Here is a 12,626-nt window from a genome sequence, read left to right as displayed (position 1 = left end):
ATAACACTTTCTTAAAAACCTGTTTAAACTTAATTTCTTTAATATTTCTGTGCTTGTGTATATCACACAGGCAAAGTTGCTGATGGGCCACTTTATTAATGGGTTTATTTATTCCCAGAGGCCTCAATCTATATGCACTTGAAGGGCTGGTCATGGTAAGGTCATTCTTAATGATGGGCAACAAGTAGCTTCTTCCTAGAAACTAAGACCAGGATGGGACCTGAGTCAAGAAACACACTGAATGTTTCATTTTTACTATTCACAGATCTTCAGACATCCCTCAGGCCGCAATCTAGACTTATAACTCTTTGGTAGTTCTGATTGTTACCAACATCTTGCAAGGAGGGTGTTACCTGTGACGACACTGGGGATTTTGGAGAGAAAGCTCTTGACTGTTCTGATGGGCACACCTCCTGTCTTGTCATCTTGCATCTTTGTAATGATGTCTTCAATCTGAAAGAGGTTAAAGAAGTGTTATTTTCTCCCATAATGTAATTATAAGTGGTACCTTTTTACACAGCCCAAATGTGTAAACATGGATGTCAATAATAGATATCACAAAAAGCTCCCATCTAGTTGGTCAATAAATACAGCATCAGTATCTGCTATCTACCAAGTGCTGAGTATAGGGAGGTCTGAAGGTTATATGAGCATAAGTCATGTCCTGGAACAAGATCCCAGTTCAATAAGGTATGGAGGAAGAAATACATTAGGATTCTTGATGGGATCCAACGTGTAATTTAATAGGTATGTGATCACAGTCTCCTTCTTTTCCAAATTGGGTTTACATATAGGTTGAGCCGTATGAAATTTCTATATTCAACCCCCACCCCTTCCACAGAGGCAATTTCTTATGGTTCAATATAATATGTTAACATAGATTAACATGCTGCTATTGGGAATTGCAGACAGGGCTACCTTTGGGACTAGAGAAGGATACATCTAGAGTCACATGACAGAAAAGCAAGACATGGAAAGCTCTGATCTGAAGAAGCTGGAAAACAGGTCTCAGTGGTCATGAGTGGTGGTGTGTGGATAGCTATTTTAGCCTGGACTGAGGTTGTCAAGGACAGGAACTTCTCCTTTTGATAAGACCATGCTATCAGGAGAAAAGATCATAGTGGACTGTGACATCCTACTGGTGAAAACAGAACAGAGAATGGGGATGGACTGATGAGGGTGTCGGTGCCTAAACCGGAAAACCAATTTGTAGCTAATATTTTACGAGCCAGAGTAATTTCCTGAGCAGAAATCTTCAGAATAGGATACAGAAAGAATTCTGTAATAAGGATACATCTTTTTGTTTGGGTAAGTGAGAGCAACTGAAGGGGAGAAAATAATGTTTAGTATTATCGCGTTTTGTTTTCCTAACCAATAGAAATATCTTTGAAACACCAGGATGGAGTCTCTGAGTGAGTTCTTAATAGAGGCTCATATCATAAGGCTAGAAATTAGTCTTACAGCTCATTTATTCTAACATACTACTATTGCAACTTGATGATAAGTGATTTTCTTGAAGACACATGACTAATAACTTGTTTGATAGAAACAGATAACTTGTTAGAGGCAAAGTTAGGGCATGGCATAACATTGTCATCATCATAAATAGCCAAAATATATTAAAAATTTATTACGTGCTAGGTACTATTCTAAGTATTACATACATTATTCTGTTTAGTCCTCATAATTACTTGATGAAATAGATTCTACTATTATCTCCATTTTTTCATATAAAGAAACAAAGGTTTAGTGAGGTACATCAATCAGGGTAGGGTGGATTAAGTTATGGCAGCAAATAACCCCCCAAATGTCAGTGGCTTAGCACAAAGGTTATTTCTCTCTCATACTACATGTCTAGTGCAGGTCAACAAGGTAACTCTACTCATTGGAGTTACATCACCTTGCATGTTGCTGGTCAATGTGCCGGGGGGACAAGAGAGAATTCTGGAGAGTCTCTCACTGGGTATTAAATAGTGTAATCCAGAAGTTACATAGAACATGTTTGCTCACAATCCTTGGCCAGAACTGGTCACATAGCACCACCCAACCACAAAGGAGCCAGGGACTCGATCCTCTGGGTGCCAGGAGGAAAGGGGAACTAAAGATCTGCGATCAACATCAGTGACAACTGCAGAGGTTGAGCAACCTTTGCAACCTTCGCAGGGTCACACAGCTACCCAGGTGTGCAACCAAGTTTGAATCCAGCCATAGATCCCAGAACGGCATCTAACCCCTGAGCCATTCTGCCTCCCAGAAAATCAGCCAAACAGGGAAACCATTCTCACTGGACTCTTCTGGGTTTCTCTAAGAAGTACTGAGAGTGAGAAAGAATTCTAAGCTGCCAGCCCTTCAGGAGGTAGATGAGTGTTATGCTAGAAAAAAGAGTCATTCTCTGAAGACTTGCATTCTGTTAGATGAAAACTGAAGAGGGAGTTTTATCCCAATTCATGTTAATAATCTCAGATACTGCTGGCCTTTGTCTCCTAAACTCAATCCAACAATTTAGAGCAATTTGAGTATTATTTATTGATAGCTAAGGAGAGCTAGAAAATTGGTCGCATTTTCAAGGTAATTTATGCTTTTGATCTAGCATATTATTTGAAACCAGAAGCATCAGTTACCTTGATGGTTTCTATGAAAATGGCCAGAAAATCATTGAGAATTGGAAGGAAACCAACAATTCAATTCAGGTAGACCCCTGAGTGGACATTAGATAGTAATGATTTACACCTCTGCTGCTGCGGGCTGGATTTGAAGGATTGGCTCTGTGACTTCTTTTTTCTCCACTCAGTTTAGTTATTTCACCACGACTGAATCTTAGAAGGCTCATTTACTAAAGAGGTCCTATCTCCTTATGTCAGCCCACAATGTACTAAGAGATACATCACTCATCAGGGGTTACAGCTAGATCAAAAAAAGAATCCCCTCAACTAACAGAAAGGAGACTACACTCCAGCAGTAGTCTGCAACATCACAGGTGTGGAAGAAGGAATTATTGCCCCCCAATTCCTGACTCCCCCATGGTACTAATATACACCTGAATCCTTGCCTTGGCCTCCTAGTGAGCAGTGTCTACCTTTTCCCTTTCGGGTTTGGCCATAGGATTTGCCTGGCTACTGGGGTGTTATTGAATGTGATACGAACATGGACTTGCTATGTACCTGCATGGCTGCAGTTACTCTCTTCTCTTGCCCTCTTACCATGAGAAGAACATGCCTCAGACTGTTGTTATTTCAAGGAAGATGAGAGACATGTGGAGCAAATGGTACTGAACCCATTGCTAGATCAGCCAAACCTCAGCTGGCCTATAGACTCATGAGCAAGAAATAAATGCTTATTTATTTTCTATTTTATATATATTTTTTGAGACGGAGTCTCACTCTTCACCCAGGCTGGAGTGCAGTGGCGCGATCTCGGCTCACTGCAAGCTCCACCTCCCAGGTTCATGCCATTCTCCTGCCTCAGCTTCCCGAGTAGCTGGGACTACAGGCGCCTGCCACCACGCCTGGCTAATTTTTTGTATTTTTAGTAGAGACAGGGTTTCACCGTGTTAGCCAGGATGGTCTCGATCTCCTGACCTTGTGATCCACCCGCCTTGGCCTCCCAAAGTGCTGGGATTATAGGCATGAGTCACCGCGCCCGGCCATAAATGTTTATTTTTATAGATCACCAAGTTTGAAGTGGTTTGCTCTACAGCAAAGTTATGATACAACAAGGCTCTGAAAAAATGCGTTTATCAGAAATTTCTGAAGCCACAAAAAATACCTGACATTCAGAGTCAGTGAATCTTAGAATTGGGGTATCTCTGAATCACCCTTTCTAAGAACGCAGACATTCAATTTATTACCATCCACCATCTATTTTAAAACTCATAGGGACTATATATACTATTTCAGGTAGTCCATTCCTTTGTTGTGTCAGACAAATTTTTGACATTGTTGTATTTGATTCTTGAGCACAGTCCACTACAATATCGGGTAATACTCTCTGAAATTCCTTGTCGTGGTTTCTGGAGAAGTCCCAAGAGTACAGACCCAATGAAAATTACAAGTGGGCCCTCAGGAACTGATCAAAATCATTACAAGTATTTTCGGAACATCTATTTCATGATCAATACTGCCCTAAGTATTTTAAATAAATTATTTAATTGATTCCCGGGTCATAAAAGTTATTTAATAAAGACATTGAAATTGAGGATCAGAAAGGTTAAGCAATTTATCCAAGGTCAAACAGCTAGTAAGTGGCAAGGCCAGGATTCCTACTCACCTCTACCTGACTCCAATGTACAGCCCTGTTTATCAAATCTAAAGTTCATCTTCTATTTCTCAGACTTTTAGAAAACCTTGGTTACAACCCTTCTCTGAGTAGTGTATTAGGTTCAGCAATGGGGGCAGCTCCTGGAAGGTAATGTTCAGAGGCATGAACCCAGTGAGTGGCCCAGAGCCTGGCTGATCCTAGGAAACTTACTTCTCACAGCGCCATATGCCAAGGTTAGTGCTTTGTTTGCTGTGGATCCCAGGGTGAGTTCCAGCGGAGCCTGGAGTTGGCCCCTTACACTATACAACTCATTAAATCTTGAGCTGAACATGGCAAATAAAGCTTTTAGTCTCAGTGCCACCTGGTAGTCTCCAAACTCTGAACCTTTCTGCCTCTAGTATTTTCAATTCATTTCTTCCTTGCTGGCCAGTGAGTATAATTTATTTTACCTTACAAAAGGGATAACTCTTTCTTCTCTATGGCCTTAGTAGTTGATTAAAAATACAGAACAGAGGCATAGATACACAGCGCCTCATCTCCCTCCTTAGATTCAAAACGTTTTGCAGGCAGAGACTATTCCTGGGTTTCCATTTTCATTTTCTTAGTTAACATTAGTTGAGTATCCACTCTGGGCCAGGCACTGCTCTAAGAGCTTTATCTTACAAAATTATTGAATTCTCACAGGAGGTAGATTATTATATCCCCATTTTATAGACAAGGGAATGAAGATTTCATCTTTGTGTTCTCAACCAAAGCCTGCCAACAACCTTTTCAGACACAAGGCACCTAATACCATTTGCATTGAAGGGAAAGTTTAGCACAGGCCTAAAAGGGCAGAGGAGGATGCAGAGAAATTGATCCAGATAATCAGATTCTCAACCATCTCATGATTTATTTCTGCCCAATGACTGCTGCTGTCTTGCTGTGCAGGGCTGTCTCCCTCTGTCCCACGGGATTGGTTAGATTTATCTTCCACTGGCCGATCATGGCTTCTCGGTCAGGGATGGGGTGATGGGAAGGTATAGAGACTTAACGTTTTCCTGACTGTTCAGTTCCTTCTAACTTCTGACACCTTTTGTTCCTAAAGAAGAGCAAAATCAATTCCCTGACATCCTTTAATATGAAGTTCTGTGTCATTATGGAGGATGTAAATGTCATTGTGCCAATCAATAAGCAGGTGGCCCTTATCTGACAGCCAAATGATGCAGAGAAACCACTTGGCCAGCTAGGCTGGTTCTGCCTGGATGGGCCACAACCACAGGAATGTCCCTCTTCGAGGAGCTCAAAGCTCAGCACTGACAGGCAGGTAAAACATTCTTCCAAACAGCAGGACACTGGAAACCATTATGCCATAGAGTGGGTTTTCTTTTAAATGAGAAATATAAAAAGGTAGACACAATTCACTGAAATAGCCCCAAGAATGTGCGAGAGGAGTGAGAAGAAGCAATCCTCTCTTTACAAATGGAAGCCACAGAGGGGCAGTAGGAAGAACATGGGGGAGAACCCAGGAGACTGGCTGGCCTCGGCTTCTCTGACATGCTGTGTTGACCTGGGACAAGTTGCTTCACCTATCTGAACTCCACTTTTCTCATCCCTACAGTGATAGGCCTGGTTGCTAAACTGAGGTTTCTCATTCTGAAACTGGAGACTTCACAAAGTAAAACTAGAAATACCATTTGACCCAGCCATCCCATTACTGGGTATATACCCAAAGGACTATAAATCATGCTGCTATAAAGACACATGCACACGTATGTTTATTGCGGCACTATTCACGATAGCAAAGAGTTGGAACCAACCCAAATATCCAACAACGATAGACTGGATTAAGAAAATGTGGCACATATACACCATGGAATACTATGCAGCCATAAAAAATGATGAGTTCATGTCCTTTGTGAGGACATGGATGAAGCTGGAAAACATCATTCTCAGTAAACTGTCGCAAGGACAAAAAACCAAACACCGCATGTTCTCACTCATAGGTGGGAATTGAACAATGAGAACTCATGGACACAGGAAGGGGAACATCACACTCCGGGGACTGTTGTGGGGTTGGGGGAGCGGGGAGGGTCAGCATTAGGAGATATACCTAATGCTAAATGACGAGTTAATGGGTGCAGGAAATCAACATGGCACATGGATACATATGTAACAAACCTGCACATTGTGCACATGTACCCTAAAACCTAAAGTATAATTAAAAAAAAAACAAAAACAAACAAAAAAACTCTGTCTGCGAGGGAAGGGCAGGACAGGAAGCCAGGTCGCTGAGCTCTTCCTCTCCACGTTGTCTGTCTTACCAGGTGGATCCTCACAGAACATGTCTCTGCACTGAGAGGTGCAAGGTAGGGGAAGCATGATGGGCAAAACTGCGGAGTTTCTGATGTTTTCAGAAACTGTGTTGGGCAGATAGCACCAGAAGCCAGAGAAATGACCCGGAGAGGCCCTCACACTGCTCCTTCTCCATCAGCCCATGCCTCTTGTCTCTGCTTTGACCCGTGACACTCCTAACAGAAACGACAAAGGGCAATATTAAAAATATTTATTTAAATATTAAAAATAAATATAAAAATATAAAAAATTTTTTCTATAAATTCATGATCCAATGAGCTAATTTACTTAGCTCCTTCGATTTTTCCCCAGTGGAGATGTTAAAAACTTAAGTACAGCAAACTATATTGTGATTTTTTTTTTAAAAAATCTACCACAACTTCGACAAAGAAGCAAAGAGTATGCCTCAAGCATGAAGGTTCTTTTTACTGAAGCGCTTCATCTTGACTTTGTAATCAGCTGCCTGTTTCTAGCTGCTAATGACTGCCACGTCGGAGTCTACCTTTCCGCAAAGACCCCTTCTGTTTTGGTGTCTGTGAAGGAGTGAAAATGACTCCTCGGACACCATCTTATCAGCCCAGAGGCAGAAATCAGAGCTGACAAATGATAATCATATTTCTTAATCCAAAATGTGCATGCTTCATTGAGCAGGCTCTGCCCCATATGTGTTCCAAAAGATCAGGCTATTTCTCTTTTTTATTTTTAAAGACACAATGCATTGCTATTTTCAACTTTTGCATGTATTTGTGTGTACGTACTGGCTTCGTGGACATTCACTGAGCACCTACCATGTGCCACACACTGTGTTCATTTCTACAGTTACGAAAACAGGTAGAAGACAGAATCTGTTCTCCTTCCTCATGGACTAATACATTTCAGAGTGACTCAGGGATCTAGGCTTACAGTTAAGGCTGTGTTGGAGGCTGAAGAGCTAAGCATGGGTTCCAAGGAGGTTGGAAGTGAAACACTGAGGAATGCCACCATAGGCCCATGGAAGAAAACCATCACGGCTCCCTTCTTCTTTCCTTCCCTCTTTTATCATGCCATTCAAAGGCTGCAATTTCAATGGCACAAGGGGAATTTGGGGATTCCACCTGCTAACTATGACAATGATCAAAATGCCTATTAATTTGTTTTCGGCTAAGCCTATGTTTGAATCACTGTATCTGTTTAGAATGCTTTTCATGGAAAGTAATCACAACAAAAAATCCAACCTCCAAAGATGGGAGCTGATATTTTCCACATAACAAGCAGTCCATATGTGGGTGGTGCTGACATTGCTGCAGAGGCTCTATTCTACGAACGCCAACATCTTGGTCTTTCCCTTGTGGTTGCCTGATGGCTGCCCAGCTCTAGTCATCCCTTCTCTGTGAAAGGTGGGAAGGAGGGGGAGGGGCAACAGCTGCACTCATTCCTTTTATCAGGAAAAGCATATTCCTTCCCAGAAGACCTCAAGAGATCACTGCTCAAGTCTCAGGCCAGAGCAGGGTCACATGACTACATTGAGCTGCACAGGAGGTGGGGAAGAAGGTATTTAACTTTTCCAGCCTCTATACCACATGGAAGCAGGGCAAGAGGAGAATGGAAATGGGGTTAACCATGTAACACTGTCTGCCATGAGACCTTGCGTTAAAGAACACTCGTAAAGGATGGTTGGGCAGGCCCTGAAGCCTCTCTGATCTGTTTCCACACTGCAGCCTATATGATACTCTTAAAAGGGAAAATATGATCATTTAACTCCCCTACCTAAAATCTGTCCATGGTGTCCCAGTGCTTAACCTGTTATAAGCTCTTATTAAACCCTCTATATTTTCTCCACATCAACGATCACTCTAATTTGCATTTGTATCACCCATTAGAGTGGTTTGCTCGCCACTGAATCTAATAGGTACTCAGTAAATATTTCTTGAATGACTATATCAATGAATGAATGAATGAATGAATGAATGCCATGAGTGCTATATTCTTAAAGAACTTTATCTTGGATTCCAGCATTCAGTGGGACTCAATATATTAAAAGGGTCTTGGAGGTAGTGATGTCTGCAATTTACAGTAAATTTAGTATTTACACTTAAGATCATTTTGCTTTGGGAATGGGTTCCATAACAAAAATCTGAAGATTTCATGAACCTTAGCAACAATGTTCAAGGAAAAGCTCCAAAGGCATCCGAGTACCAGTTGAGTGGGGAGGCAGTTCCCCAATGTACTCTGCCTGACATTACCCAGGGACAGTACCAGGGCAGACGGATGACGCCGCATTATTTGTTTTGTCCCCTGGAGGCTTACTTTTACAGTTTTAATATTGCCATATGGAGTGTTTCATAAATTACTCTTATGGAAAACATTTCATTTTCTTTCATTTAATGGGAGAGAAAAGCAGACAAGAATGACCTTCTAAGTCTGAGATCAAATGGCTTGTTGATACTTTAGGGAAAATGTCTTTCCCCTGAGCTTGGCTGGAATAGCCAAGCCTCAGAAGGCATCATCTTTCTTGTTTAGGAATCTGTTGTTTGCTTTGCAATGTAAATGGAGCAAGTCCTTTTGGTTAGGCCCTGGACTGAGGAATCTCTGACTGCAGATGGCCAGCAACAGTGCAGATGAGGACAATAGATACTGGCCAATGAAATATTCTAGCAACTGCAGAAGACCTAAAATCCTTTTATTCTAATCTCCTCAAATCACCTGAATTTGAGTGTGTCAACCTCTTGTTGGAAACCATCCCTCCTTTACAGAAAAACATGCTGATATTTGGGAAGGGTAAATTGTTCAAGGCCAAGTGAGACTGTTGGATAAATGAGATTATTGGCATGAACCAGAGCTGGCTCCATGGATCCCCACATCAGCTGGCCAGGGCAGCTGCCAGGGAGGCCCCAGCTCACCTAAGGCTTTAGCTGAGTGGAAGAAGATACAGAAAACGGGGCCATGCCATAAGCATCAAAGTTTAATACACACTATAGAAGGCAGAAAAATGTTCCCCCAAAAGAGATCCATGTCCTAATCCCTGGAATCTGTGAATATGTGACTTCATATGGCAAAAGGGACTTGGTAGATGTGATTAAGGCTAAGGATCTTAAGATGGGAGATGACCCTGGTTATCCAGGTATGCTCAGTGAATCACGAGTCCTTGAAAGCAGACCTTTCCCAGCTATAGTTGGTTAGAGACAGATGTGATGATGGAAAAGGGGTCAGATAGATGGGACTTTACTGATTTTGAAGATAGAGGAAGAGGCCACAAGCCAAGGAATGCAGGCGGTTCCTGGAAGCTGGAAAAGGCAAGAAAACAGACTATCCCTTAGAGCCTCCAGAAAGAAACACAGTCCTGCTAGCACCTTGATTTTAGCCCAGGGAGATCTTTTCAGATTCCTGACCTTCAGAACTATAAGATAATGGATTTGTGTTGTTCTAAACCATTAAGTGTTTGGTAATTTGTTATAGCAGCAATAGAAAACAAATACACACAGTGATCCCCACCCACCAGCAAATATTTGGCTAATCAGTATTCCGCATTGTTTCCAAAACAGATTAGTATGCATCTTCTCCTTCTGGGCAAGCAGGGGGTGGATTTCCCCAAACTCTGCAGCTCTTGGTCCCTCTGAACAGCTTCAGGGCCAAACCAATCATCACCTAGGACCTGTGGCAGCCCACTTGGGGAAGATGTCAGGGATGACGACAGGGAAGATGCCTGTCTATAAACGCTAAGTCATTGCCTCCATGCCATTTTCAATGCTGCATTTTTTGATCTCTCTGGGACCAATTAGATGGGTGGCTTAGAAGTTATTTCTGGGAACTTTTTTTTTTTTTTTTTTTTTTTTGAGACAAAGCCTCTGTTGCCCAGGCTGGAGTGCAGTGGCCTGACCTCAGCTCACTGCAACTTTCACCTACCAAGTACAAGCAATTCTCCCACCTCAGCATCCCAAGTAGCTGGGATTACAGGCATCCACCACCACACCTGGATAATTTTTTTTTTTTTAAGACAGAGTCTCAGTCTCACTTTGTCACCCAGGCTGGAGTGCAGTGGCCTGATCTTGGCTCACTGCAACCTCCTGGGTTCAAGCGATTCTCCTGCCATAGCTTTCCAAGTAGCTGGGATTACAGGTGTGTGCCACCATGCCCAACTAAATTTTGTATTTTTGGGAGATACACAGTTTCACCATGTTGGCCAGGCTGGTCTCAAACTCCTGACCTCAAGTGATCTGCCTGCCTCAGCCTCCCAAATTGCTGGGATTACAGGCATAAGCCACCACACCTGGCCTCTGGGAGCTTCTTAATTGGGTCACAGTAGCCTATTTAAGTATCACAAGCATGAAAAAACAAAGATCCTTTTTTATTTCTCATCTCACATTTTACCTAGCCACATTTTTTAACCCAGCCTACCAAGGAGAATTGTACATGGAATATCATGTGGCAACCTAGCCCAAATAATTCAACCAGCACTGTGAAATACTGCACATTTGAACATAAGGCCTTTAATATTAAGTTTCTACAAAAATATTCACATTCTAACATATATATCATTTTTCTCTTGCTGCCGCAGAAAGGTCAATAACCTTGTTTCCAAAGAAAAACAGGTCCATCCAGTGTCCTGGAATATTACTACAACTTCTTCCTCCTGGAAAAGAGCAGAGAACATATGGCTTTGTCCTCCCTCTGACCCCAAGGACACCCTGGACTCTAGGATCACTCGTCCTTTCTGGTTCATTTCCTTTCTGACCCTTCCTTGAACCAAACAACTGAACTAGCAACTGGAGTGAATCTGAGGGCTTGGAATAATTGATGTAAATTATCCCTTTGGTGAAAAACTGCTATGGCTTCCTACAGCTACAAAATAAATGCCAAGTTCCCTACTACGGAATTCAAGGTCCTTCATCATTCGGCATCCACCACCTTTCCAGCACCACCACTCCTCCCAGCCTGTTTTGCTTCTGGACACACTTATCTGCAAAACTCTCCTGAGGCTGCTTGCTGGTCATGGACTTCACCCACCCACAACAAACACATCCAAATCCTTGGCATGCTTCTAGGCCCTGCTCAAAAGCTACTTCCTCCAGGAAACTTGATATTCCAGTACCTGCCATATGTATTATACATGTTATTATGGTTTTATGTATTATACATAAATATATGTATATAATATACATAAATATGGTTATGTATAATATACATAAATATATACATAAATATATGGTTTATATGTATTATACATATTATGGTTTGGCCCTGTGTCCCCACCCAGATCTCATGTTGAATTGTAATCCCCAGTGTTAGAGGAGGGGCCTGGTGGGAGGTGAGTGAATCATGAAGGCAGACCTCCCCTTTGCTGTTCTCATGAAAGTGAGTGAGTTTTCACGAAATCTGGTTGTTTGAAAGTGTGTAGCACTTCCATCTTTGTGCTCTTTTCCTCCTTCTGCAGACATGTAAGACATGACTTCATCCTCTTTGCCTTCCACTATGACTGTAAGTTTCCTGAGGCCTCCCCAGCCATGCTTCCTGTAACAGCCTGTGGAACTGCGAGTCAATTAAACCTCTTTTCTTTATAAATTACACATTCTCAGGTATGTCTTTATAGTAGTGCGAGAATGAACTAATACCCATGTTCTATATATTTAATTCCCTTTTCCCATTCCAAGGCTGCGAGGCAAGAACCTGAATCAAGTCTTTCTCCCTCTGCTCCAATCACAAGAGCCACATACCCCTACTTAGGACCAATTTCATTTTCTGTGTTACTGAAGTTCTGCTTCTTTCCCTCTGGAACATAACTTTCTTGAGGGAAGAGACAGTTCTCATCTCTGAAGCACCCCTGGTCCTCTACATCTGGTCTGCATGGGACAGAAGTAGAGAACAGAAAAGATCATACTCATTCCTTAAAAAAATATTTCAGGGCAATGAGAGAGCCTTTCACAGTCTCCCAGAGCTCTGGAGGGAAGTGCATTTCAGATGGAACAAGAAGGGTGAGAACGAAGTTTCCTCAGCAGCTGCAAAAACTGGAAAGCCTTGAGAAGGCTTAAAGAGTCTGCATCTGAGGCTGCCATCACCAG

General features: G+C 42.2%; 1 protein-coding gene across 6 annotated transcripts in view; it reads right to left on the bottom strand.

Annotated features, from left to right (window-relative positions):
- Positions 1 to 12,626, bottom strand: part of RGS6 (regulator of G protein signaling 6) — a 635,113-nt gene that overhangs the window by 206,109 nt on the left and 416,378 nt on the right. For all 6 annotated transcript variants that reach the window (XM_030812880.1, XM_003263654.3, XM_003263650.3 and 3 more), the window contains exon 3: positions 354 to 453. In XM_030812880.1, coding sequence (XP_030668740.1) covers positions 354 to 453 — 100 coding nt within the window. The remainder of the gene's footprint in view (positions 1 to 353; positions 454 to 12,626) is intronic.

This window comes from Nomascus leucogenys, chromosome 1a (assembly GCF_006542625.1).
Source record: "Nomascus leucogenys isolate Asia chromosome 1a, Asia_NLE_v1, whole genome shotgun sequence".
Classification (NCBI taxonomy): Eukaryota; Metazoa; Chordata; class Mammalia; order Primates; family Hylobatidae; genus Nomascus; species Nomascus leucogenys.
The sequence above is the reverse complement of the archived record's forward strand: the minus strand, read 5'-3'. Positions and strand labels throughout refer to the sequence as shown.